The sequence below is a fragment of the Pteropus vampyrus genome, unplaced genomic scaffold, assembly GCF_000151845.1.
Source record: "Pteropus vampyrus isolate Shadow unplaced genomic scaffold, Pvam_2.0 Scaffold323, whole genome shotgun sequence".
NCBI lineage: Eukaryota > Metazoa > Chordata > Mammalia > Chiroptera > Pteropodidae > Pteropus > Pteropus vampyrus.
Window position 1 is genome coordinate 33924 of NW_011889104.1, and position 27920 is coordinate 61843.

The 27920-nt window shown below is 41.2% G+C and overlaps 1 protein-coding gene across 2 annotated transcripts in view; it reads left to right on the forward strand.

The window, feature by feature from the left end:
• ANAPC1 (anaphase promoting complex subunit 1) overlaps positions 1-27920 on the forward strand; it is a 72284-nt gene that overhangs the window by 28154 nt on the left and 16210 nt on the right. For both annotated transcript variants that reach the window (XM_011377840.2, XM_023521936.1), the window contains 19 exons: positions 1114-1205; positions 1941-2089; positions 4731-4812; positions 5184-5220; positions 5320-5390; positions 7174-7352; positions 9518-9732; positions 11897-12015; positions 14938-15209; positions 17171-17405; positions 19474-19565; positions 20863-20997; positions 21143-21225; positions 22092-22170; positions 22857-22931; positions 24062-24138; positions 24674-24764; positions 24861-24914; positions 25787-25980. In XM_011377840.2, the coding sequence (XP_011376142.1) occupies positions 1114-1205; positions 1941-2089; positions 4731-4812; positions 5184-5220; positions 5320-5390; positions 7174-7352; positions 9518-9732; positions 11897-12015; positions 14938-15209; positions 17171-17405; positions 19474-19565; positions 20863-20997; positions 21143-21225; positions 22092-22170; positions 22857-22931; positions 24062-24138; positions 24674-24764; positions 24861-24914; positions 25787-25980 (2331 nt within the window). The remainder of the gene's footprint in view (positions 1-1113; positions 1206-1940; positions 2090-4730; positions 4813-5183; positions 5221-5319; positions 5391-7173; positions 7353-9517; positions 9733-11896; positions 12016-14937; positions 15210-17170; positions 17406-19473; positions 19566-20862; positions 20998-21142; positions 21226-22091; positions 22171-22856; positions 22932-24061; positions 24139-24673; positions 24765-24860; positions 24915-25786; positions 25981-27920) is intronic.

The window sequence follows — 27920 nt, forward strand, 5'->3', positions numbered from 1 at the left end:
CCCGTCTGTAAACCATGGGGCTCTTCAATGATGGTGACTATAAAAGGCCTGTGGGTCGTGTTGGAGTTGCCAGTTTTGTCCTAAGATCAGTGGCAAGTCACGGAAGTGTGGTGAACAGTGGAGATGACCTGCTGAGCGTTTAATGTTGGCAAGATGACTGGCTAGTGGTGGAGGTTCTAGAACAATACCTGATGCTCTGTAATAATACCTGCATCCAGATCGTGCCTGCCATTCACGGAGTCCCAGTTTGCCTACATAAATTGTCAAACCAAGTAGAGATCACGTCCCCATTTAGTGATGAGAGCTGCCCAAGTGTGTTTCCAAGGATACAAGTGTTGTGGGCTAGTTGTGGGCTCTGCTGTGCTTTGTCATCACCATCTGTGGCCATCGCTGCCTTTCAGGCTTGTAGTAGATTCACAATAATATTGTCCTAGTAATGCAGAGCCTTGCCGGCACCTTGTGGTTGGCACTGAATTCTAAAGATCACACATAGGTGTTGTTTGTGACCCTTGGTGATAAAGAAAGTTGAATTTGAATCAGAATGTCAACCTCTGAGTTAAGATCATAGCGTGTTTCCTGATTTCTGTGCTCTTTCTTGAAATTCTGTTCTGAGACATGTCGGTTTTAATTGATGGTCAATTTCTCTTATGACAAATCATTACTATCACAGAAATCCTTTTGTAATGAAATGATTTCCACACTTGAATTGTGGCTCTTGGAAATAAACAACACTTGTATAATATTTTACATTTTATAAGGTATTTTTCATATATATTATCTAATTAAACTTAAAACTTCAGAGTGAGTTAACTGTGTTTCCCCATTTTTAGAAGAAAATTACTGAGGTTCGTGGAGATGACTTGCTGTAGATCATAGGGCTGATAAGTAACGAGGAGAATCCAGGCCGTGGTGTTTCCTCAGTGGTTTTGTGTCCGCAGTTTGTCTCACTAAGGGTGTTTGGGTTGACTTGTCATGTCAAGCCTTTAAAGTCCAGTAAGTGTTTTCAAATTGAAAAAAAAACTTCGGCTGACAAACCCTTCTAACTCTGGCATTTGGGGGAATTGCTATAATATCTCCCTGTCATCTCTGTATTATGTGCTCTTATTGTTTTAGAGACTTAAAATTGGAGCCTTACTTAGATCATTACTATAGAGATTACCCGACGCTTGTCAGAACTACTGGACAAGTGTGCACAGTTGATCCAGGTAAGCATTTGTGCCATTAAAGATTTTCTGAACATTGTGGTGACATTTGCTTGTATTTTTCTTAGTATTAGCCTCTGAGTTGGGCAGTGTCTGTCCACCAGGCAGATTTTAGTTTGTGCTTGGTCTCTGACATGCAGTAAGCCGTAACTTCCTCAGTGTGGGGGGAAAATGCTCCCCCTCCCTAAGGTTCTGACTTGCAAAAGTGTAGGGAAAGTTTCCAGTGCCAACAGCCATGGCATTCAAGTTAATTATATTAAAAACGCAGCTCCTGAGTTCATTGGCCACATTTCACATGCTTAGTAGCTGCATGGGGCTAGAGGCTGCCACACTGGAGCGTTTCTATCACCATCGTGCTGTCTGCGACCTGAAGCGGAAGGGCCTCTGTTTGGGGGCCATTTGCTAGAACAGAGTGGAATCCTGCCTGTCTCTTCTGTTTTCTCATCTTCAGGGTCAGAGCACAACATTTTGGTTAGGTTCTTCATATGCTTTGAGCACAAAAACTTGCTAAATTTCCATCCAGGATGGGCTAAAATAGTAGTCATTTAAATTCAACATATTATGATGCAGTCTGTTTACTTACTGTGGCTGAAAACATGGAACATTTAGAGAATTTGGAAAAGTGTTATATTCTGATTGATCATTGGTATCTGTCATTTGAAAACCTTATTCCTTTAGAATAAAATAGCATTGTTTTAACGTATTCTTGTATTTATAAGAGTTTATCCGATTCCAAAGGTCAAACAGGATTTATGCATCACCCATCATTTTTCACTTCCGAGCCACCAAGTATTTACCAGTGGGTGAGTTCTTGTCTGAAGGGCGAGGGGTCGCCACCCTACCCCTACCTCCCTGGTGCCTGTGAAAGAAGCCGGCTCGTGGTCTTGGTATGTATGCATAAGAGGCCTAGCTTCCTTATCATTTTTCTTTTTCTTTTATGATTTTTAAAGTTATACAGTAAAATTAACTTGTTAAAAATTCTGTGTGCAGTTTTGTGAATTTCACCAAATGTATAGATTCTTGTAATCATCATTATAAATAAAAGACAGGACAGTTCTGTCATCCCTCTGCCTACAAAATGTCCATACGCTTTCCAGATTCATCTAAGTATTGCCTGTGTCAGCAGTTGGGGCATCATATTGGGAACCTGTAACTGCTGAGTGCTAGTCTGTAGAGTGGATGTCTCACATTGATTTATCCACTCACCCACTGAAGATGTGTGGCTTGGCTCCAGTGTTTAACAGCTATGAAAACAGCTGCCATAAACATTCAAGTCAGGGTTTTTGTGTGCATATACGTTTTCACATTTCTAAGGCAGGTACCCAGAGGTGGGGTGATGGTCAGATAGTAAGTATGTATGTAGTTTTTTAAGAAGCTATAGACTGTTTTCAGGGTGGCTGTACCATAAACATTCCCACCATCAACGCATGAATGTTCCCATTTCCCTGCATCCCTGTCAACGTTTGATACTGTCACGATTTTTAATTTTTGCCATTGTGATAGATGTATAGTGATATCTCATTGTGGTTTTAGTTTGCATTTCCTTAATGGCTGGTGCTATTTTGAGAGTTCCAGATATGTGGATTGCAAATATTTTCTCCTGGTTCGTAGCTTATCATATTTCATCATTCTCTTGATGTTTCCTTTTCAGAGCAAAAATGTTTAATTTTGATGAAGCCAGTTTATCCAGTTTTTTCTTTTATGGCTAGTGCTTTTAGAGTCATGTCTAAGAATTCATTTTTAACTTCAGGTCACAAAGATTTTCTTCCTTCGTAGAAGTTTTACAGTTTTACATTTTACATTTAAATCTATAATCCATTTTGTTAATTTTTTATAAGATGTGATATTTGGGTCAAGGTTCTTACTCCACTTGGATGTCCAGATCTTTTAACACCATTTGTTGAAAAGACCATTTTTTCTCTCTTGCTTTTTTGCGCTTTTGTCAAATATCAATTGACTATAATTATCTAGGTCTATTTCTGGACTCTTTGTCCTTGTCCATTGATCTATCCACACAGATCTGCGTGTCCCCATAGTCTTGATTACTGTAGCTTTGTAGCAGTGAGTCTTGAAATTGGTTAATGTGATTCCTTCCATTGATTCTTCTTTTTCAAAATTGTTTTAGCTATTTTAGTTCCTTTGCCTTTTTATTTGAATTTCATACTCAGTTTGTCTGTAGCTACCAAAAATCGTAATTGAAAATTTTCCCTGGAGAAACACATTTTTATTTATTTTTAAAAATTAGTTCATTTTGAATAGTTAATACATGTTTGAGACCAAATCTTCAAATAGAACCAAAGGGTGTTGGTAAAGGTGAGTTCTTTCAGCACCTGCCCTTCGTCCCCAGCACTGGAGTAGCCTACCCATGTGTCCTTTGTTGGCTTCCCCAGGGAGGGGACCTCCCAGGCTTAAAGGGGCACCATGATCTTTGGTCTGCCTGGGGACATGCTGGTGGTCCCACTTGCCTCCCCTCTGCTCCATGTGGAGGAGGGCTTCAGAGCCCCATGCAGAATGGTGATTCTGCCATTTAAAAAATGGCGATAAGATAACCTAACGTAACAGATATTATTTTAACGGTCGGTGTGCAATTCAGTGGCATTAGATACATTCACAGTGTTTTAAGAGCAGCTTAGTCCCAGAACTTTTGCATTCCTGGCTGCTTGTGTGGAAGCATTTATGTGAGACCTCCAGAAGCATTGGCCTCACCCAGCTTGCTGACTTGTGTGGGCTCAGATGGCTCTAGGCAGAAAGGAGAGCCAAGGGTTGTGGGTATGCCAGCGCTGTTCCACCTCCAGCCTAAACAGGTTAGTCAGCTTGCAGGTATTCACATTAGCTCCCTGTGTTAGATGTAATATTAGTCAAGTCCAGGGGTACATCATCCCTAGCGCCTTGTTGGTTGGGGGCACAGAATTCTAAGACCTTCCAGCGTTGTACTAAAATGGCAAGAAAATCATGTTGCTGCATTAAAAAAAAATCTTGCTAGTGGTATAGATTTTGGTGATTGTAGCAAATGTTCAGATGAGACCCTTGAAGGCTGAAGTGGAGAAGGGTTAGTGTTAGAGGATCAGAGGGTTAGAGGGTTAGGTTTCCATGAACTGGAAACAACCCACATATCCATCAGCTCATGACGAAGTTTGGTACATCTGTAGAATGGATACTGCTCAGCAGTAGAGACAAACGCCTAATAGCTGCAGCAACGCTGATGACTGCCCAAGGCACGCCTAGGAGCAGAACACAGACTACACATTCTGTAGTTCTATCTGCATGACATTGTGGAGGAGGCAAACTGCTGGCAGGAACAGAACTGAGTTGTCTCCGGTGCTGGCACAGGCGGGGCGGATGGACCATAGGGGCACAGGGAACCTCGTGGGGTGGGGAGGGTGTTCTGTGTCATGGCTGTTCGAGCGGTTACACGAGTGTGTAACACTGGTTGCAGCTCAGAGCTGTGCACCTGAGGTGGGTGAACTGTCCTATATGTATCGACACCTCATCATTTGAAAATAATATGTTAATTTTTTTCTTGTGCAGAGTATTGCACTCTACATTCTAGGTGATGAAAGCTCTGTTTCTGATGAATCCTCCTCACAGTATTTATCCAGAATAACTCCAAGTAAGTCAATGTAATGTTAAACTTCCCCAAACAAAATTTTGTAAATATTGATACCAGAGCTGAAATGAAAAAGTTCAAAATTTCTTACGTGTGTGCTTTAGAGGCCATGTCCTGCACTGTTCTAGCATGTGGTCCACAACCAATTTTCAGAGACCAGGGTTACTTAGAATCTAACAAACTGTATTTTCAGTATGCCTAAGAAAGACTATTTTAACTTTAGGGAAATTATACTTTCCAGTGTGACAGAGTACCTCGTATTTTATGTTTTAAGAGTCGTTAACAGATTTATATTTTGCAATGTCTTCCACGTGTTATGTGTTTTCTTTACCAGGAAGATTGTCAATATAAAGTTTCCTTTTGTTACCTTTTAGCGTCCCAGAAGTCACAAGCAGAACAAGAGGAAAACAGGTGACCTTTATTCAGATTGTGCTTTTATGTAAAAAATATAAAACATTATTGTGTATGTTACTCTTCTGTGTAACAACTTTGTGTTTTCTTCTCTCACAGGCTTAGTGTCCAGCATTCTACATCAGTTTCTAGTCTAGCCGAAAGATTAGTTGTCTGGATGACTAGTGTAGGTAAGATTGTCTTCATTACTTTTTACGTGTCTTTGAAATGCCGGTGAGAACCCTGCTTTCCCTGGACGCTCCTTCCTCACTAAGCCCAGCGTCCTCAAAGCAAGCTAGACCTGGGGGCACAAGGAGAGGGCTCCACCCTATGAGAGAGTCCCACGGGATTCAGATTATGGCCCATCAACCGCACTCCTTTTCCCTGACAGCCTCACAACTTTCATGTAATAACATCTGCGACACCAGCCTTTGACTCTTGGCCTCAGAATGGCGAGCACTGATCACACTGCACATCAGACCTGAGGCCATTGTGATGCTCAGACAGCAGAAGGGAGTATTTCTGTAAATCTGATATAGCAGACATACTTTGGAAGGGTGCCAGCCAGGGCATTTAGGCACCAGATGAAGATTGGCCACATGAAGGGAGAGAGTTCTCCATCCTCCAACCATAACCCTGTGCTCCTGGGTTTCAAACTGAGTAAAATGCTAAAGAAATCATTTATAAAAATAAAGAACTAAAAAAAATTACTGATATGAAGATATAAAAAAGTTTGTATTTTAAAAAGTAGTACTCTCATGAATATTATGGGATGTTTCTGAATTCTTATCTAAAGAATTTTTAAGTGACTTAGTTTTTTACTGATCTTTTTTTTTGTATGCCCCCTTGGAAATTAGTCACCGTCATGTAGTATTATAGATAGCATAGCTATGCTGAAAAATGTTGGATGAGTTCTGTCCATTTGAATGAAATGTGGTGTTCTTACAGAAGGCTGTGTGAAATGTGTGTTTGGAGAACAGCAGTGAAGAGTACAGATACACTGGTCACCAGCATTAGGGGTGGAACGCTGTGGTGTTGGGAGCAGGCCCTGTGCGTTCGCGCCTGGGTGCTGTCCTCCCACACCCCCACCACTGTAGGTGACCACTGCCCTGAGTAAAGTTTGTATTCCTTCCCTATTTTTTGTTGTAGCTTTATCATCTTTATATATTTTGTTTAGTTTTTTATGTTTTTGAACTTTACGTAAATGGGTGTAAATATAAATGTTTCTACTGTCTTATTTTCTTCACTCAGTATTGTTATTTAAAGATTTATCCATGTTGACTCATGTAGCGATAGGTCATTCATTTTCATTGCTATATAATCCATTGTTTGACTATAGCACAACTTATTTATCATTTCTGTTGATGATAGCAATTAGGCTGTTTCCTCCCTTCCCTTTTTTTGCTATAATGAAACAACGTTGCTAATGAATATTTTAATTCATGTGCACAAGTTTGCACGTGGCTATCGTTGGCCGGTAAGGAAGGCCCTGTCCACACAGGCCAAGTGTTTTCTGGTGCGGTCATACCAGCATGCCCTCCGCCAGCCGTGGGTGAGCATCACGGTTGCTCTGCGGAGTTGCCATCACTCGGTACTGGAGGACTTTAATATTTGTCTGTTAAGTGAGTGTGTGGACTTCTTTTCCTGGTGGCTTCAGTTTTCGTTTTCCTGATGACCCACTGAATAGATCATCTTTTCATATATTTATTGACCATTTGTGTTTCCTCGTATGGAAATATTTTTAAGTTCTTTGTGCATTTCCTATTGGATTGTTTGTCTTCTTAAGAGTTTTAAGAGTTTCGTAAAGACCTTTCCTACTAATCCCTGATGTCAAGACACTCTCTTGGGAATAAGATAGATAAAATGATTTTTCTTTCTGATTTGCCAGGATGGACGTTTACTAACTTTAGTCAGGGGATAATTGGGACAGTGGCAAATCTAAATGAAAGCTTTTCTTTTCCTTCACCATCACAGGATTCACTCTAAGGGACTTGGAAACGCTTCCCTTTGGAATTGCTCTTCCCATCAGAGATGCAATTTATCACTGTCGGGAGCAGCCTGCGTCAGATTGGCCGGAGGCTGTCTGTCTCTTGATAGGACGCCAGGACCTCTCCAAGCAGGCCTGTGAGGGAAACTTGCCCAAAGGGAAATCTGTGAGTGTCAGTGCGGAGTTAAAGGTTCAGCTTTAGCCTCAGTAAAATCGAAGTGGAACTGTTCTTTGGTTTTCTTTAAGTCTCTTTGCAAGTGTGTGTATCAGATCATCTTTTTTCTGTTACATGCCAGGTTGGGTTTATAATTGGACAGATCTTATTAGTTGTAAATTGAATGTGGGAGCAGGAGCTTATGTGATCACTCAGTCTTGCCTGGACCTTTCTTCGCCCTGAGTGAGGACCTATTCTCCTCAGTGGGGCAGCCGCCATGAACTGCTGGCAGGTAATGGCTTTGTAATTATTTTGCAGAGAAGCGGCAGCATGTAGGTCCTAAATTTGAATGGTTAATGTATAATGGTTTTTACTTTCAGATGTTTCTGATAGGTTGAATTTCTTGAATTTAACCTTTTAAATAGCTGTGAATATATCTGTTTAACCACCTAAAAGTGAAGTCCCAGGAAAAGGATTTTTGTTTAGAATGGTTATAAGGTGTCTTAATGTCATCCTCCTGAACTTCCTCCTTTATCAGTCGTCGAGTCCGTTCTTTTAAGAATGGGCTCTAAGAACCTATGGATAGAAATGAGGTACTTCAGTTATTTCTCTTTTAAAACTTAAAAATAGAACTTTTAAAATTTCTAGAACTCCGGTTAACATTAAGAAACTAAGTGGTAGCACTGCATTTCTGTGAGGACGAAGGAGATTGAGGGGAGATGCTTCCACTCCTGGTAAAGTGCAGACTTGGCTGTCTCTCAGTAGCCTGGGGGCCAACAGATAATAATCAGTACGTTGTCACTGTTTAGAATCCCCTTTAGGTCTTAGGCTCTAGATGCTTCTTCAGAACCTGTATCAAAAATCATTCCTAACATCCGTGCTGCCCAGTGGATGTTTGACGGAAGCAGCTCCCATGGGGATCTGGTCTCCAGCAGGGTCATAACCGGGATTCACTTTCAGCTCGCACTTACAGGACGAGTCTTAGTTGAATTGGTGTTTGTCTTGTTTTAAACAGAAACCTTTTTTTTTTTTGCTAATAATATCGTCATCCTTTCCTTCACCAAGATGAGTTTTAGCATTTAGACCTCTTTCACTCACTACAAGTGAGAGCAGTATAACATCATTAGCACTAAAACAAAGTGGTGTTGGTAATCATTCATCTGTATTTAGTTGTCATTTTAAGTAGTTCGGTCTAAATTCAATTTGTTTAGTTATTTGAGGCTATATTTTATAACTCATTTAAATTCAATTTATCAGTTATTTGGGTGTGTACTTTACAGCTAACTCAGCCATTAGAATATAGTTTCTTTTAAAATTAGATATTCCAAAGGAACCATAATGAACTTTTATGAACTAAGAATGATTAGTCATATCTGCCGTTATTTTTTTCACACAGTTTCCACATTAAATGTTGCAAAACTCTAGCATTTCAACTAGGAGTTAATCTTTGTTAAAGGAGTGTAAAACCTTAAGAGAGAAAACTGGATTCCATGCTGTTCCTGGCTGTGCTGCAGCCTGATTGAATTATCTGTACTGGGAGGGCTCCCGTTCAAGCATGCGCTGAGCTTGTGGGGATGGAGTGGGAATCAAAGGATAAACCCTTCTCATTGGTTTTGGTGCCCTCAGTCCCTTCCCTTTTAAGAAATTTTTATTTGGAGCATGCTTATAAAAAGAAGTGGAAACCAGCCACAATCAGTTGTGTTTAAAGTACTAAAAGAGAGGAGTGTTGTCCAGCTTCCTCCAGCCCTGGCGTGTGTCCCTCAGGCTGTTCTCTTCTGCTTACGCTAATCAGAGGTAGTATTTAACGTATGTGGGTTCTTTAGGGTCAGATTCCACGTACAGTAATTTGTTTCCTTTTCAAGGTATTTAGGATATAGTTAGGCTTTTACAATTTATCCAGACCATTTCTTTCAAAGGACTCAGCCTCCTGACTACTGTCCTAAATTTAAACTTTTACTCTTGGCTCAATAAAGAATTTCCAAGTGGGTGACCTAATTGTACTTGAAAAGAGAGTTCTAGGTCAGAGTCCCGAGACACCTTGGGAACCCAGGCCAGCCTGCTTTGAAGTCTGTGGTTTCTCTGTGGTAATAGCCACTATCTGTCATGGACATCCTCAAGTCAGTCTGTGCGTGTTGACTGGTTTGTAAGTTGTCACTATAGTCAAGTCTGTTTCTCAGGTGCTCTCCTCAGATGTTCCTTCAGGAACAGAGACTGAAGAGGAGGATGACGGCATGAATGACATGAATCAGGAGGTCATGTCACTCATATGGAGTGAAGATCTGCGGGTGCAGGATGTGCGAAGGCTGCTTCAAAGTGCGCGTCCGGTACGCGTCAGCGTGGTGCAGTGCCCAGAGCTCAGCGACCACGAGCTCATCGAGGAGAAGGAGAACAGGTAACAGGTGCCAGGAAGGGACATGTGCAGTTGGAAGCACCTCATGTTCATGTTTGTGTCCAGCCTCAGCAAACCATGCACGTTTTCACAACATCTGGCATTTATGACGGAAGCCTTATATTACAGACCCTCCTCCTGTCGGAGTCCCACTGTCTGTTATCCAGAAAGGGTGAATCTAAACCATTTTGCTCCTAGTTACTTTGATACTTCACAAACAGCAAAACACTGGAGTCATTCTGTGTTTTGATCAGGAAGATATTTTGAGGGTCCTTTTTCGTTTTTCTGTAGTTTAAATTTACACCAGTCTTTTTTTTCTGATGGGCTAGGTAATGCTCTGTTAGCTTTCTCTCTGGCCACTCTCTAACACTTACTGTGTCCCTTATTATATCTCTATGATGCTAACTTATCCCTTGATAAACTGTAAGACTCAGTAGTAACCAGTGTCACATGGCTGTGACATTCCAGAGCTGTTGCCTTGAGACAGTTCAACTTAGATTTTAAAATTCTCTCCTGCTCTTGAAACTTCCTGGTCTCCCTCAGCTGCCATCTCTGCTACTGTTTTCTCCTTCTAGTTTCTTTACTTCCTCTGGTGCTGCTTCGAGGGAAGGACCATCACACTTAGCCTCAGGCTGCGGAAGATCTGAGTCAGTGAGAATCTCCCTGCCTCTGTCCCTTGGGTGGACCCCAGGTGTCAGTCACTAAATGAGATGGGATGATGAAAGTTGAGTAAGTGTGGAAGTTAGTGCAGGATCTGGAGCCACGATTGGCCATTTCTGCCGGGACTTGGATGAGTTACATAACCTCTGGCTGTCTCCACTGCCCGCTCTGTAAGACTAGGCCAGCCATTGCATTCGTGCCTTGCACGGCTGCTCTGTGTGGCCAGTGAGTTACTTCTGCATGATGCTGGGCACACTGCCCAGTGCATAGCCTCACTCAGTCTAGGCAGCGCTTCTGAATAGGGTTCCTGGGTTCTGTGAGGCTGACTCTTTTTACCTTTTTAATATCCTTGAACAGAGTCTGTCTTTAGATGTTATTTATCGGCAGTGCTTTCTCTCTCTTGGTACCCCATGAAGTAGCTAGCGCTGCATCTTACACTCAGTGACATCTTACGTGGAAGGGGTACAGTGTTATTTTCCTTACAGTAATGTGGGTTACATGTGTGATTTCTGCAAAAAAATTCTGTAGGATGTTGCTTCCTGGGCTTGAATTGCCCTGGTTCTGAATTAACATAGAACAGTGTTTCCACAGAATCTTAAGACAGCAAAATTTTCCTCACCAATGACCTCAAAAAGCAGCTCTGAGTGTGTGCAGGCAGGGGAGCGCTGCAGGCAGGAGAGCGCTGCAGGCAGGGCAACGCGTGCCTATGAGTGGCCTGGTCTGCAGAGGTGGTGTTCACCTCTGAAGGGTGTTTCTGCGTCTTCAGATAGCCCTGGTGTTGTTTCCTGGTTATAGTGCCACCCCCTTCATAATTTATTTGATTTTGTTTTGTTTTAAGGGGTCTATGGAATGTGACTTGTTTTATCAAAGAAATAAGTAGCCCACAGAAGCCATTTTAAACTTGAATGTCACTGATGTATAATGTTGTCGGTCCTGTAAATCATCGTTGTGTAGGTGAGACCGATTCCATGTTTGCCCTGGAGACACCAGGAAATCCACTGACCTTCAGTGGAAGGACTTCCTTTCCCTCCTCGTGCATGGCCCACAGAGGGGGCACTTCCCAGTTTTGTTTTGGCAAAAAGGGTGGGAGGAAGACCCAGTTTATGTACTGAGGGCAGCCAGACTGAAAACAGCACAGTGAGAACAGCCGGAGAGGACAGTGTTGTCTTTTGGGAGGGTTCACATCAGAGCAGTTTAGGTTTCTCTTTTTGGAGACCTGGGAGAGGAAGCCTGGGTTATAGACCAGCTGGTTTCCATTCAGAGCAAATACGAAAGAAGAGAAAGGAACTGCATCTCCCCTGAGAGTTTCTAGTGGCAGTGAGAGTATTAGCATGAGAACGACTGTGCTCGGACCATGTTTGGGTGACTCATCTACATCTTTTGTGGGTTTACAGGACGTGACTTCATCTTACACAGCATGCCTTCTTTTGAAATACTTGTCTACAGATTGCATTCTAATTATTTTTCATAAAAATGTTTCACATGTTGGTTTTCATCCTGATTGTAGATTGCTCCAGTTGTGCCAGCGCACTATGGCCCTTCCGGTGGGACGAGGGATGTTCACTTTGTTTTCGTACCATCCTGTTCCAACGGAGCCGTTGCCTATTCCTAAGCTGAATTTGACTGGTATGTTAAATTCTGGTCTCAGTGAGGAAGGAAAATGATTAAGTATATGTTTAATGGAGTTGTTTTGAATTATTTAAGTAAAACCAATGAAACACTCTTTCTATCCCAAGTGATTTTATATATTGTTTATGGCTATTCTCGTGATTCTCTCAGCTCAAATAGCAAATCAGACCGAAAGCTGAGGGAAGTAGAATATAGCCCATTGCTAAGTTTTGCTTTTAATGAGACCATTTCAAGATATAAAAAGGCACTTGGGAAAGTTTAGAAAGATATCATTGGTAATGTGAGCTTATTGGACTTTAAATAATCTCAAAGTGTAATGTGTAAAAATATTTAGAAATATTTGAAATATCTTAATTCTTATTATGGATACATGGTCTTTGTAGGAAAACAAGGGAGTATACTTACAGCAGTCCCACTTCCAGGAGTTCGCAGTGCTCACCTTTTTCTTCATACATTTCCAAATATTGTTTCTCTATTTTGTAATTCTGTATTTGTTTATCAGAAAATCTGAATCTGTTTTAGAAACAATTTAAAAATTTACCGGATAGTGAACATCCTTTCATATCTAGCACATCTATGTATACAATTATGTATAAGTATGTGTGTAGTATTGAATACACGTAGTTTTAATCAACAACTTCATTTTTATTTGCTCCAGAGTATTTCATATAATGGAATATAGTTTATATAAATAGCCTGATATTGTTGGAAGTTATTGTTTGTTTTTTTTTTCTTTTTTTTGCTACTTTAAATATATCATTGTGCTGTATTCGTTGTACTTGGAGTGACTGCTTAGAAGCAAAACTCCTAGGGCAGCAGGGTGCTCAGACTCTGTTGTCAGTGAGCGGCTTGTCTGCGTGCCTTCCCGATGGGCTGTAGGAGTTTTACTTCTGCCAGATCTGAAGGTGCTGCTTTCCCAGTGTTAGCAATCACAGGAGGTTTTACAGGCGTGTTCACTGGTGCGGGTGTGAATGTGTTCTGTAGGTGACAATTGTATATAGTCAGAATTATTAAAAATCCCTTAGAGCAGGGTCTCTCAACCCCTGGGCCGAAGACTGGTACTGAGTACTGGTCCGTGGCCTGTTAGGAACTGCGCTGCACAGCAGGAAGTGAGTGGCGGGCAGGCGAGCGAGCGAAGCTTCATTTGTATTTGCAGTTGCTCCCCAGTGCCAGCATCATGGCCTCAGCTCCACTTCAGATCGTCAGGCATTAGATTCTCATAAGAGCACTGGTCCCTGGTCCTGGCGCCCAAGAGGTTGGGGACTGCTGCTTTAGAGTATATGTGGTTTTATGAGACCAGTACAAAATGTATGTATAACGTATACAGTAATGTATTGCATTTAATATATGCAAGTATAATTCTGCAATATTTCAAAGTTGCATAATTTTAAAAGTTCAGAGTCTCACTCAGGTTTGTAACGAGCTGCGCTTTCAAGCAGCATATGGAAAATGCCATCATCTGAATGAAGAACCATTCCCTTCTCCAATGTCACACCTACTCTGGAGTCTTTATTTCAGCGAGGACAGCAAGCAGAGTGACCCTCACTATCTTAATTATTCTCTCAGAGATAAAGCAACTCTAGCAAAATCTGAGCAATTGTTGAATCTTGATGGAGGGCATGATATATATAGGTGTTCATTTCATTAGTCTTTCAACTATTTGAAGGTTTTCGTAGAAAAAGTTTGGGTTAGAAAAGGACATGCAAAATTGGCAAATATTAAAATGTATTAAATCTGGATGGTGATGCTTGGCTGGTGTTAAGAAATAAATACATGAAGCATTGTCTTCTTTTTTCTGAATACATTTAGTTAAATTTGCACAATTTATGACATTCATCTCCGGCTTTATTCTGTTAGCCATTCTGGTACACCCTTCCAAATTATTTTGATTTAATAATAAGTTAATTTAGGAAAAATGCTTTCTTATAAAATAGTTCCTTAACTCACCGATATGGCCTGTCTTGTTTTCGAATGATTTTATTATTGAAGTAAATTTGCTTTATCCTTTGCCTTTCGTTTTCTTTTGTGTGCATATGTTATGTATAAGATGAATTGTTGTTTTAGAAAGTTTATGCATCTTATTATTAATCTCTTTGCTTTTTTTGAGAAAGTAAAAGTTTAAGTATTTGCCTATAGACAGTGTAGAATTCAGTATTTGCCTGTAAACAGTGTAGATCAAAACCAAAAGGCCCAAGCCAAGGAATTCAAAGAGAACATGACTTCATGACTGTTTAATTTACATTGCTCTTAAATAAATTGACCATAAAATTAAATTTAGTGAGTACTCTCGTGGTTCACTGGGTAGCTCATCTATAAAATGATGCTTTTTATAGGACTGTCTCTGAATGAGTTTGGTGTTTTTAATAGTAGCATGTAGGTATCTATATATAGAGAGAAACATATATAGGTAGTAGTTGGAGATAGAGCACATTTGTAAAGGTCATTGTCTCTTTTTAAAATGTCATTTACCCTTAATGTTCTGAGAAAAATATGGGATGGCGTGTTTAAAATTGTCAGTGTCACCAGCCACATGTTGGGATTTAGTATTCACATAATGTGATCTTAGTCTTCATTTTAATTTTTTTTGATAAGCTTCCTGCTGTCTGAAAGATTTCAAAACAGTGGGTACACTAATCAGATCTGTATGAATTTAAATTGGTATCAGCTTTCTTATAACCCCACGTATTTTGGCAAAAGGACAATGAATTATTTTAACAATTGAGGTTTTCTGCCTTCAACTGAGTTTGGTCCACATGTGTGAAAGTCTGAGTGTGCCCAGTAACCTAGTGTCATCTCAAGTGTCAGGAGACAAAGGTTTCGAATGTAGGAAAAGCTACCTCAGATCTCAGAAATCTAATTCTAATGATCTTTTGGTTTGGGTCTACCATCCTCCCCACTATAAATGCGCCTGCTGCCCAGGGCGTGCCCCGCCGCGGAATACAACTGTGGACCTCAGTAGCGGGAACGTGGACGTACCCCCCAACATGGCCAGCTGGGCCAGCTTCCACAACGGTGTAGCCGCTGGCCTAAAGATCGCCCCGGCCTCTCAGATTGATTCAGCCTGGATTGTGTACAACAAGCCCAAGCACGCTGAGTTGGCCAATGAGTACGCGGGCTTCCTGATGGCCCTGGGCCTGAACGGGCACCTCACCAAGCTGGCCACTCTCAACATCCATGACTACCTGACCAAGGTGAGCGCGTTCCCTGGGCTGTCGCAGTGGCTCCTCGTTGCTCCTCGTTTCTCTGTTTGCTCATCCTTCCTTATCCTGAGTCCATCCTGCTCGTAGGCTGTAGAGCGGCTCTCAGAGGTGTGGTTGGGGTACGTCACTTCCCTGGTTGAACCCGTGCGGTGGTCATCCATTGCTCTTAGTGCATGTCTAGGGCCTGTGTGGCTCTCCTATAGTCCAGCCCACTTCGTACCACTCTTGCTTGGCTCCACACACACCAGCTTGGGACTGGCCATTCAGCTCTTTGGCAAAGCGGACTCTTCCTTTTGGTGTAAACTCTTCCACTTCTAAGCCATAAAAATTCACCCACTTAAAGTATACAATTCACTGGTTTTTAGTGTATTCACAGAGTTGTACATCCACTGCTGCTGATAATTTTAGAACTTTTTCATCGCTTTATAAAGGAGCTTCAGACCCAGTAGCAGTCACTCATTCTTCCTCCCCCGTCCCCACAGCCCCTCGTCTACTTCCTGTCTCTGGATTTGCCCATTCTGGGCATTTTATAGAAACAAAGTTATACACTACGTGGCCTTTTATGATTGGCTTCTTTCCGTCAGCGTAATGTTTTCCGGGTTGGACCATACTGTACCTTGTATCGGTGCTTCATTTCTCATATTGCTAATAGATGCAGCATTGTACAGATATGCCATATTTCATTTATCCATCAGTTGAGGGATATTCGGGCATTTCTACTTTTCGGCTATTGTGAATAATGCTGTTATATACATGTTTTTGTGTGGACATATGTTTTCATTTTTCTTAGGTGTATTGCTAGAAGTGAAATTGCTGGGTCGGGTGGTAACTCTTGTTTAAATTTTTTGGGAACCACCAAACTTCTCCAGAGTGGCTGCACTGTTTATATTGCACCAGCACTACCTAGTCCCAGTTTCTCCACATTCTTGCAAACACTTGTTACTGTCTGTCTGTTTCCTTATAGCCCTCTGGGTAAGTGGGAAGTAATGCCCCACTGTGATTTTGGTTTCATTTGCCTCATGGCTAATGATGCTGAGCATCCGTCCATGTGCTCACAGTCCATCTGTAAGTATACTTTGGAGAAATGTCTATTCAGATCCTTGGCTTATTTTTTAATTGGGTTGTCTTATTGAGTTGTAGTCTTTCTGTATTCTAGATACAGGTCCATTAACGGGTAAAAGATTTGCAGAATTTTTTTCCCATTCTTTCGGTTGTCTTTTCACTTTCTGATGGTGTCTTTGAAACACAAAAGTTTTTAATTTTGATGAATCCAGTTCATGTTTTTTTCCCTTGGTTCTGCATTTTTGATCTCATATCCAAGTCATTGCCTAACCCCAGGACATGAAGATTTATACCTTTGTTTTCTTCTCAGGGTTTCGTAGTTTTAGCTCCTACATTTAGTTCTTTGATCCATTTATAGTTACTTTGCATATAACGTAAGGAAGGGCCCACCTTCGTTCTTTGGCATACGGCTGTCCAGTTATCATGGTGCTGTGTCTTGAAAAGACTGCTCTTTTCCCTTTGGATTCTTTTGGTGCCCTTGTGGTCAGTCCACCATCAGTGTGTTTGTTTCTGGGTCACCTCGGAGCTGTTTACATGTTCTCTCACCTGACATGTTTCTCTCACTTTCTAAAGTCGAGTACCCCACTCTCTGCCCCTTCCCTGGCTAATTTGTACTTCTTCTTCACGTTATGTTTACTCTTTTAGAGATTCGTAAAGATTCTCCATCCCCTCCTAATCTAAACTAGGCTCCGTTTAACACTTCGTTCCCCATTTGGGCACTTGCTTCAGGAGCAAGGACCATGTCTGTTTAGTTTAGCTGTTGTATTTTTGGTGCCTCTCACTGTGCCTACCACATGAGAGTGCTTACTGAAAGAACTGGCGGGAAGTATTTTATTTGGAACCACCTACCTGATTTGGAAGTGACCTAAGTTTCAATCTTTCTGTCTTAGGGTCACGAAATGACAAGCATTGGACTGCTCCTCGGTGTCTCCGCTGCTAAACTGGGAACCATGGACATGTGTGTCACTCGGCTGCTCAGCATCCACGTCCCTGCTCTCTTGCCCCCAACGTCCACGGAGCTGGATGTCCCTCACAGTGTCCAGGTGGCTGCAGTGGTCGGCATTGGCCTGGTGTATCAGGGGACAGCCCACAGGCACACCGCAGAAGTCCTGTTGGCCGAGATAGGTATGGCGTAGGTGGTGCTGTGTCTTCATAAGCATACATTCCCAGTCTATGAGAAACAAAGTAAGGATGATGGAGAAAATAGTAGCTGTTCTAAGGATAGAATGAACTGGTACTAAAAAACAAAAATGGAAACCTACAATTAGTGTTTCCCGAGGCTGGTATTACTGTGCAGGTTATTAGTCTGCATTTTTATTTGGCCAGCTCAGTATTGAGCTCCAATGACCCTGTTAATAAGGTAGCCTGAGGTCTCAGTCACACGTGAACATGCAGTCCTCCCGCCATGTCTCTGCTAGGCAAGGTGCTCTGCACTTAAAACTCAGAGTTCCTGAAGACACAGTGTTTATTCCGTGGGACAATAGCACTTCCAAGAGAATGGAAGTGATGACTCTTACTTTCCTCCATTATGTGCTAGGGTGTATGTTGGTGCTGAAATGCATTTCTGTGATTTTAATTGAGTCTAAGCTTTTTGGAAATCTGTCTTACGTGTCGTCATCATTGGCATCACCGCATGTTCAGAAGTTCAGGCGTACACTTGCATGTCTTCTTCTGTCCTATTCAGGACCTTTTCTATAGATATGTCAAGCTGTGTTGTTGAAGACCCTTTATTCTCTAGATTGATTGTAGCAGTCAGCTGCTGGCACACTAATGTGACATAACACGCAGCACACAGTTGGCCCGGGTGTCTGCTTCCAGCTGTAGTCTGTGGGCTGCTGCCCTGGCCCTGCTCCCACAGCCTCATTCTGGGGCCCAGGCCAGAGGGTGTGCTGTTCTCATGGTGACGACAGAGGGTGAGAGGAGGACAAACATGGAAGCACAGTGTAGGCCTTTGCTGCCGCTGTGCAAGCTGAGACCCCAGGCCAGTGCTAGTCACATGCTCAGATCCCTATGAGGCTATGTCAAGGGTGGGTGTGTGTGTACTTGCACTGCAGGCCCTGAAGACTTGAGGCCAACAGTTTAGTTTACTGCAGTGATAAAGTAAGTTATCCTCAAAACTGAAATTTCCCTGTTACTTAAATACATAGTAGTGTAGGTTGTTGGTCTGCCAAACGCTTATTGAGACGATACTCCAGGCTGGCTTCGAAAGCTTGTTCACCCACAGGGCAATTTCACATTCTTTGCCTCGTGATACCGTCGTATGTGTCACAGCCAAGTACACTCTTTGCTGTCGTACGTAGAGGGTTTCCACATGCTTGCGTGTGTGCATGCTGCTTCTAGTCTGTCCTTTCCACATATCTTTGTCATGAATGTTCTGAAACGTCGATTCCATATTGTTTAGTATCATTTGAGTTGGTGTTCTGTAAACTGCCTAATTGTTCCTGTTTTCATGACTCTTTCTTTCTAAATTCTCTGCTATTATGCATAAACATTACATTGATTGCTTTTATATAATATTTCTTTTTTTAAAATGCATTTTTCTGCTGGATATAAAATCCCAGGGAAAGATTTTTATATATAATACATTTTGTTGCCCTAAAGAGTACAGTTAGGATTATGGGATGCTTTTTAAAAGAATGAATTTTCCACCCGGCCAAACTTTTAGGGTTGTTACACAGAAATTCTACTAGAGTAGGGCAGCTCAGTTGTCTATAGATTCAAAATAAGTGTCTGGAAACAATATTTAATGTGCTTAAAAACTTTTAAGTTTCCTTCCTGTTCATTATCAGTATTTCAACATGTTTTCACCACATCTAATGAATGGATTTAAAAATAAAGCACAGACAAAATGCAAGAGATTAAAATTTAAAACTCTTTTTGAGCACCCCTCTCTTTAAAAATATTTTTCCTCTGTTGTGATTTTTTTTTTTTTTTTTTTAAGTAAAACCCAAAGCTTCCTAGTGTTTTAAAGTCATTACTTTCAAATCAACAAATTAAAAGAACCATTTGGGGGCTTTATTTTGTAGTAAATTGACAGTTGTGGGCACCATTTGCGATGTCACATCTTTCTGAGTGGGGTTATACTGAATCATAGTTCTTATGTGGCTTACTAGAATGTTAACTCTGATCCTAAGTTTTATGAGTTAGGGGCCTGAGAGGGCCAGCTTGAAGCATGTTGTGTCCTGTTTCATAGGCCGGCCTCCTGGTCCCGAGATGGAATACTGCACAGACAGAGAGTCCTACTCTTTAGCTGCTGGCCTGGCCCTGGGCATGGTCTGCTTGGGGGTAAGTGCAGTGCTGCATTCCGAGGCTTGGGGACGACACCTGTGTTCTGAGACAAATGACGTTTAGCACATTCTTCTGAATATGCTCTGCCTCTCTGTGACTTGACTTACCCTGACTCTCAGCTCCCTCTTTCTGGGTATTTTTCAAGGTGCTAGTTTCGGAAGTGGAGAGAAATTGTGTGAAGAGTGGGCTTTGAGGTTTCTATCCCTTGACCTAGAACTAAGTGCCCATGAATGAATCAAGGGAATGAAGTCTCTCAGAAAGAGTTTAAGACACAGATGAAGTGACAGCCCACTCAGGAAACAGAAAATAGTGAAAATGTGTATAGGACGGGGGCCTTTAAGAGTCTGTAGCATTGCTAGAGAGAAACTATAGCCTTCTTTTGGCACTTGGTGGTCACAGCCTTGCAAAGGGTTGCCACAGCAGCATTTTGCTTTGTGATGGAAGGCGGCAGGCATCACGTTGACCCATCTGATCCGTCCCTGAGACGTGGTATAAGGTTATCAAAAACGTTTCGTTTAAGGACTGTATCAGCTGGAATGAGAGTTCCTTGAAGAACCACCATCACGTTGTCACACTGAAACTAGATTGTGCAAAGCAAGCTGACTGTTAGCTATCTGACTCTTCACATTTACATGTGAACCAAAGAGGCAGATGGTACAGTGTAAGGGCTTCACAGTGGGAACTGGGACCTGGATTCTGGTCCTGACCAGTGACTCATGTCATTTACCTAGAGAATTGTCTAGCGGTTAAGCAACTCTGTAGGTTACGGAGTCAAACTGCCTTGTGTCATATCCAGCCCTGCCACTTACTAGTTGTGTCACTTTGGGCTTCATCTCTTTGCCTCATTTTTCTCACCTATGAAATAGTAGCTATTGGACAGAACTGTTATACTGAGAAGTGAGCCTGTGTGGGACGTGGAATGGTTCCCGGGGCAGAGTGAGTCGCTTTTATGACCCCAGTTACCATTGCTGGGGTGGTTCGTAGGCGTAACAGTGCAGCGGTTCCAGTGTTCACAGTCAGGTGTCAGTCACATTCCTAATGGTTTCTGATCGTATTAACTGTATTTTGAAGCCTTTATGTATTTTGTGACGTGAAAGTATTAACCTGGACATACAAATATTGTAATTTTAATGTGAATTATTAAGAGCTTGAGTATCTACTCAGTAATAGTGATTTTAATTGGGAAAACAACCCTGTAACAACCTGCTTTGGAGTTAGTTCATTATTTTGTTTGTATATGTTATGAACCTTATTTCATAAGCTTCCCTTTCCTCATCTGTCTCTCGTGTTCCAGCACGGCAGTAACTTGGTAGGTATGTCGGACTTGAATGTTCCTGAACAGCTTTATCAGTACATGGTTGGAGGCCACCGGCGCTTTCAAGCGGGAATGCACAGGGAGAAGCATAAATCTCCAAGTTACCAAATCAAAGTAAGTCCACATCAGTACAGTAATTTGAAAGTAGTGGTTTTCATACCAGCCTTAGTAAATATGTTCATTTTAAGCAAAGACTAGTATGCAGAAGAATTCTATAATGATTCAGAACTCTTATGTGAATAAACTTGCCTTTTGATAGGAAGGAGACACCATAAATGTGGATGTGACGTGCCCAGGAGCCACGCTTGCTCTGGCTATGATCTACTTGAAAACCAACAACAGGTGTTGTGTCCGCCAGCCTCCACCCCTCCCCGCCACCGCGGGCAGTGTAACTTCCTTTCTGGCATCAGCAGTCAAACTGAATTATCTTACTGTATTTATTTCCCCTCTGCTAGATCAATCTGATTTCAGTTCTCTCAAACACTTCAGATTATGTAGATTTTTTTCTAGAAATAATGTTTTGCTATTTTAATGATATTTGACAACATAGTTGCCAAATTTCATTCCCGTTTTATAGTTGATGTCACTGACAATCAAAAAATGCCCACATTCCTTCTTATTAAATTTGCATGTTGTTGTGAGGACTGGCGAAGCCAGAAGTACTTAGCCTTATTCTGTTCTTGATTCCTCTGTGTGAATATGGTTTCTGCTACGTTCAAGGGCTTTCCTTGTGACCACACGTCTGCCTTCCCAACTCCCATGGTCAGCGCTGACATGAAAGCAGACCATTGGTGTTTTATTCTTTTACATTTTTGCATAGGAGAGTAAGTTGGATAGGAGACATTAAACCATGTTTTAAGTCTCTTAATTTAAAAAATATTCTGAGATTCAAGAAATTTTTCAGTGTTATAAATTCCCTGCTTAGAAAAAGCGAATGTATGCAGTATTGAAAATGGGTAAACGGGTTTTTATTCATCTACTGTTGGGATGAGCGTGTATGTCAGTGCTTTCTTGTCACCAGAACAAGACAACACTAAACACAGCAGCCCTCATGGAGTTTATGTTACATAGTAAGATACACACACACATCGTAGAGCCAGAGTCATGTGCAAAGAGAGCAGAGTAGGGGACGGAGTGGGGAGAAAGGTTTGGAACTTGTGTCAGGCGTCTTCTTGAGCAGTGCGCTCAGTGATGCCTTCCACCAACAGATCCGTCGCAGACTGGCTTCGAGCTCCTGACACTATGTACCTGCTGGACTTTGTGAAGCCAGAGTTCCTGTTGCTTAGGGTATGGTCCTCGGCGCTGTTTCAGTTTTGTTAACATGAAGAGTCTGTCTATGGCTCTTAGGATTAGCTTGCAAAAATGTAAATGTTTCTACCTGGGAAACTTTCACTTTTAATCTGTCATGTCACTGGTAGTGTTCTTTTGGAATTTCCCACATTTAGCTGTGGAATGCAGAGAAGGCAGCCATCTTGACAGATACTTGGCATTGAGGTTCCAGTGCTTTTCATGTTATTATCCAGGACTTCCTATTGAGCAGCAATGATGGGCTTCACCACTGCCCTTGTTGTTAGGGTGCAGTTTTGCTATTAAGAGTGAGATTAATGACAGTAACTGTTTGACATAATTGCCTAAATTATTCCCTCTAGAATGTTTAAACCTGTGTGTTTTTAGCATATGAAAGCCTTGAAATTATGTAGGCCACTGTGATTCTTTTATGGAACAAGTTTTAAAATGTCCTCTCTAACTTCCCCAATCTTCGATGGTAATCAACTCAATTTTAGTTTTTTGTGTTGAAATCTAAGTCTTCATTTTACTTTAACAAGTAGCTTAGGTTGGCCATATGTACTTATTTGAAAAATTACCATTGCTTGGGAACTGATTCTCACATTATTTTATTTAACATGATCATTGTTAACAAAGTCTGGGCACTTGCCCACTCTGATTAGTTTTATCTGTATATCCTATTTAAGACCCTGGCTCGGTGCCTGATCTTGTGGGATGACATTTCACCAGATTCCAAGTGGGTTGATAGCAATGTCCCTCAGGTAAGTACGTGCGACAGACACTGTTGTGGCTCCAGTGACATAAAATTGTGGTTTCTTGTGGAATTTTCCAAAACCCCATGAGATCTTTTTCTTAGGAAGGTGTATTGATGATTACAGTATCTCTTGAAAACATAGGAACTTTGATTTTAAGCTTGTGTGCTGACCACAGATCAGCCTGCCTTTTCATCCCCAGATCTCAAGAAATTGTAGTTTTTAAAAATTAAGTAGACCAAAGTACTCTAAAGTATTTTTGACATTTTTATCCTAATTAGGTACACATTTATCTAAGGTGCTATTTTACTTTATTTAGTAAATAAGAAGACTGTATCATAAGTGACTTCTGAGTATTTACTGGCTTACCATAGCATTCTGAAATGTTATTCTCCTGAGCAGTCTTCTAAAAAGGATGTTGAGAATAAATCTTCAGATTTCTTCTGTTCTGTGTACTTGAATTCATATGTTCAGAAAAATATATAGCTTTTTCTTTTTTTTTTTTTTTGTAGCCTTTATGTGAAGCAGATCAAATCCATTCTTGGTTGTTAAAGCTAGATATTGATTTTGGTTTTTTTTCTGATAAATTCTTGTTCAGTGCCTGTGCTAAAAGGAGTGGAATGTGTGTCTCCATGGTAGTTACAGATGAACACATTGATTATTTGGCTTGGCCTGAGTAAGGGGCCTAGGAGCTAACCTCTCCTCCGGTAGACTTAATCCTAGAAATGCCCCTCCACCGAGAAGGGTGTGTCTCTGAGAAGAGTTCCATCCCGTTGCCTTGTCTTCTTTCCCTACTGCTTCCACATCCCCCACTTCAACTCTCCTCTCAGCTGCCGTCTTTCATTTCATCTAACTAGCCCGAGTACCATTATTGTGTTACTGATTCAGGATATGCTTAAGTCTTCCAGTTCATATTCATTCTGGCCTGTTCAGTAATTGATCTTAATGGGCTTGTCTTAGATTTGAGATTAGGCTGCTGCATGAATATGATTAAAATATAGGCCTTTGAATGAAATGATTTGGTAAAGCTTATTTTATATAAACGTGGCCATGACAAGCAGTATGTTATTTTTTCAGATCATTAGATATTTGTGACTTGAATATTAATGTTCAAGTATTCTTGTTTTCTGTCTTGATAGATTATACGAGAAAATAGTATCTCTCTCAGTGAAATCGAATTGCCTTGCTCCGAGGATTTGAATCTGGAAACTTTGTCGTAAGTTATGAAGCGTGGGACACAGATGAACCTTTCTGGTTCCTGTCAGATAAATAGCAGGAGTGTGCTGTGTGGGGCAGCTCTGCCCTTGGCTTGAGGTTCTGGATCCCAGTGTTTCCAACTGTTGCCGATCACATGTCCACAGAGATTTTGTTGGTTTGTTTGCTTTTGTTTAGGTCTCTCAGGAGTAGTGCTTATGCCCTCAAAAACCAGTATTGGAGGTTTAACTTGTACACATTCCTCTTTTATCCTTTCTATTAAAAAAATGGCAGTGGTTTTCCTAAATTATCTTCTTTGCTGCATATGAAACGTGCAGGCTAGAGGCACCCTCTATCAGCGAGGGCTGCCTGGTGCTTCTGCCGGAGAGCACGGCCCAGGAGCATGCCAGCAGAGTAGAGGCGCAGCTGGGCATTCCCAGAACAATACGAACTAACTGAGAGAACAGGAATGATTATTGCTTTTCTCCAAGATAATAGTAATAATGGATTTTAAGGCAGAATGATGATGGAATGCCATTTCTTGTAATTGTCTCCAGGCAAGCACATGTCTACATAATTGCAGGAGCCTGTTTATCTCTGGGTTTTCGATTTGCTGGCTCAGAAAACTTATCAGCATTTAACTGTTTGGTAAGAAGTATCTTAGTTTACTCTATTCTGTTTTCTTTTTTCACAAAGCCTTCATATGCTTCTCTTAACTTTAAATGTCTTCTTTTGTTTTTCCAGCATAAATTTGCAAAGGATTTTATGACTTATTTGTCTGCACCTAATGCTTCTGTGGTAAGTCTTTTTATGATGAGTCTCCTTGGGAATAAAACTTGAAGAAAGTTCACTGATAATTCAGTTACTTACGTATTGTCAAATATCTCTGCAGTTTGTTTGAATTTGAATGGGAGATTTGAAGTTTTGGCTCATCTTTGAATTTTTGTTCTGGGATATTAGATAAGAATGTGATTACCCTTGAGGGATGCACAGGTCTCTAATTTCTATGACAAGAGAATGGATAAGAAAAGCCATATCCTTCATGGATTCATACCGTCTGCTATTCTGTCTCAGTACTGAATATAGGTAATTGTTCTTTAAAAAAAATGAGTATTTAGTAAAAATGCAATTGTTTTTGAGGCATTGCTGCTTTCATGACAAGAAGATAGCAAGATTTTTATTTCCTGGTAAAAATCACACAGATTTATGCAACATTATTTGTAATATGAGAAAATTAGAAACATCAAAAAGTCTAAAAGTAAGGTTTGATTATGATGTATCTGTACATTAATGCGTAATGAAGATATCAAAATTGTGTTCTCTAAAAATTTTTACGAGTAAAGAGTGCTTATAATTTTTAGATTAGAAAGATTAATGTATATAGAAATATCAATTTCATTTGGAAAACACAAATATAGAAAAAGATTTGGAGAAAAAGAAAGGCTAAACATCTATAGCAGTTCTTATTGGGTGTTAATATTCCAGCTGACTACTGTTACCATTTCAATACTTTATTTTCTGAATTTTCTACATTGAACTTAAATTTCATAACCAGAGAAAATATTTGTTTTTATAGATTTTTTAAAGTTACAAACCCTTCTGGTCTAACAATGGCCACTTTAGTTTTGATCATAAAAACTAACACAACAGACATCTTTCTGCACTTCCAGACAGGTCCTTACAACCTGGAGACGTGCCTGAGTGTGGTGCTGCTGTCTCTGGCCATGGTCATGGCCGGCTCGGGGAACCTAAAGGTTTTGCAGCTGTGTCGCTTCTTGCACATGAAAACAGGTGGCGAAATGAACTATGGTTTTCACTTAGCCCATCACATGGCCCTTGGACTTCTATTTTTGGGAGGAGGAAGGTAAATGAATATCTGTCTCTTTCCTCAGTGAAAAGATCTCATGAGTAAGATCTGTAAGAGTAATTGTTTGTTTTGAATTTGAGGGCACCTGAGCATTTTTGATTCTGACTAGCCATTAGCTTATCAGGAGACCTTAGCAGGCTTAACCCCCAGTTTATGCCTTGCTCAGTGGAGGTGCTATCTTGTCCGACAGTGGAACGTGGGACTTGGCCTCACTGCTGTCCTCAGAGCCTCATCGCTGAGCCTCTAGTCCCCTCTGTGTAACTACTTTATCATGAGGGTCATGAGCCTGTCAGTCTCCACGTCCCCTGAGGTTTTCTCAGTTTTCAACCTCACTCTTTGCGGCATCTGTCTTTCCTGACCACGTCATCCTCTTGTAGGACTTCCCTGGTTTTTCATGATTGTATTGGGTAGAAATGCATGCGCACGGAGTGAGCTCATGGCGGAGCACAGCTTGGTGAGCCGCCCACCTGCAGAGGTGCAGCTCGGAACCCCTCTCCCCGCCGTGTCCCTCCTACCTGCCAGCGCTTTCCTTGTGCCCAGAGAGAACTGCTAGTTGTGTTCCCACACCTCAGCCTGCTTTTGCCTTGTATTGGAATTCAGATGGACACATGCACCATGGATTTTTTCGTAACTTCTCTTGCTCAGCATTAGTTCTGTGAGATTCTCCTGTGTTGTGTGTCGCATTGGTTTGGTCACGTTTCAGTGCTGACAGATTCTGCTGCATGATGGGGATCAGCGACTGTGGCTGTCGACCTGCCCTGCTGTTAGCTGTGTGCTGTGTCTAGTTTGGGCTGTGAGGAATGATAACGTTATGAATGTTCTTGGCCTTGTCTTTTATTTGTCGGGTGTAGGTCTGTGAGTGGATTGGGTCTCAGGGCGTGTACACATGTGTGTTCACTTTCTGTATAGCATGCCGTCTGCTCGGGAGTGGCTGTGTCACTTTCTGTGCCCATTAGCACACGTGAAACTCGATTGCTCCCCATCCTTGTTGACACTGGTCATTGTTCGTTGTCTTGATTTTAGCCACCTTTTAGTAGTGTCTCATTGTGGTTTTAATTTCCATTTCTCTGAATAATGATATTCAGCATCTTTTCATATCTTCAGTGACCAACTGGAAATCATCTGTGATGTCCAGATCTCTTGCTACCTACTTTAATAGTGGTTTCTTTTATAATTTTTATTTGTGATAAAATACACATAACATAAAATTTACCACCTTAAACATTCTTAAATGTACAGTTAGGTAGCATTAAGTATATTCACTTTTTCATCTTGCAAAACTGAAACTCTGTTCCATTAAACAACAGCAACTCTATCCCCGACCCTACACCCACCCCCACCCCCAGCCCTGGCAGCCACCATGAGGTTTATCATTGTGATCCCAAGGCTGTGGTTGGTTTCCTGTGGCTTGTTTTTAACTCTCTAAATGGGGCCTTTTGAGGTACAGAATTATGAATATTTTTATTTTGTGGTTTGTACTTTTTTATACTTCTGATGAAATATTTTTCTGCTGCCCCCACCATGAAAATATTTTTCTATTTGTTGTCTAGAAGGTTTTTAGCTTTCCCATTCATTTGGATTTAAAATAGACTGGGAACTGATTTTTTGGATGTTTTTATCCAGTTGGTGGCCCACGGTTGTTGAAAAGTTTGTCTTTTCTCTGTGGCTCTGCAGAACCACCTGTGTTATGCCTTAGGTGTTCGTGGACATGTGTTTATTTCTGGGCTCCTGGGTTCTTTTGGTCCATGTGTCTGTACCTGCACCAACACCACAAGTCTTAATTATTGTAGTTTTATAGTGAGTCTTGATGTCCTGAGAAGAAACCCAGACCAAGATTTCTTTCTCAAAAGTATGTTTTTCTGTTTCTGGTACCTTGCGTTCCATATCGGTATTGGAATCCCTTTGTGATTTTCACACTAAAGAACCTAATCAGAATC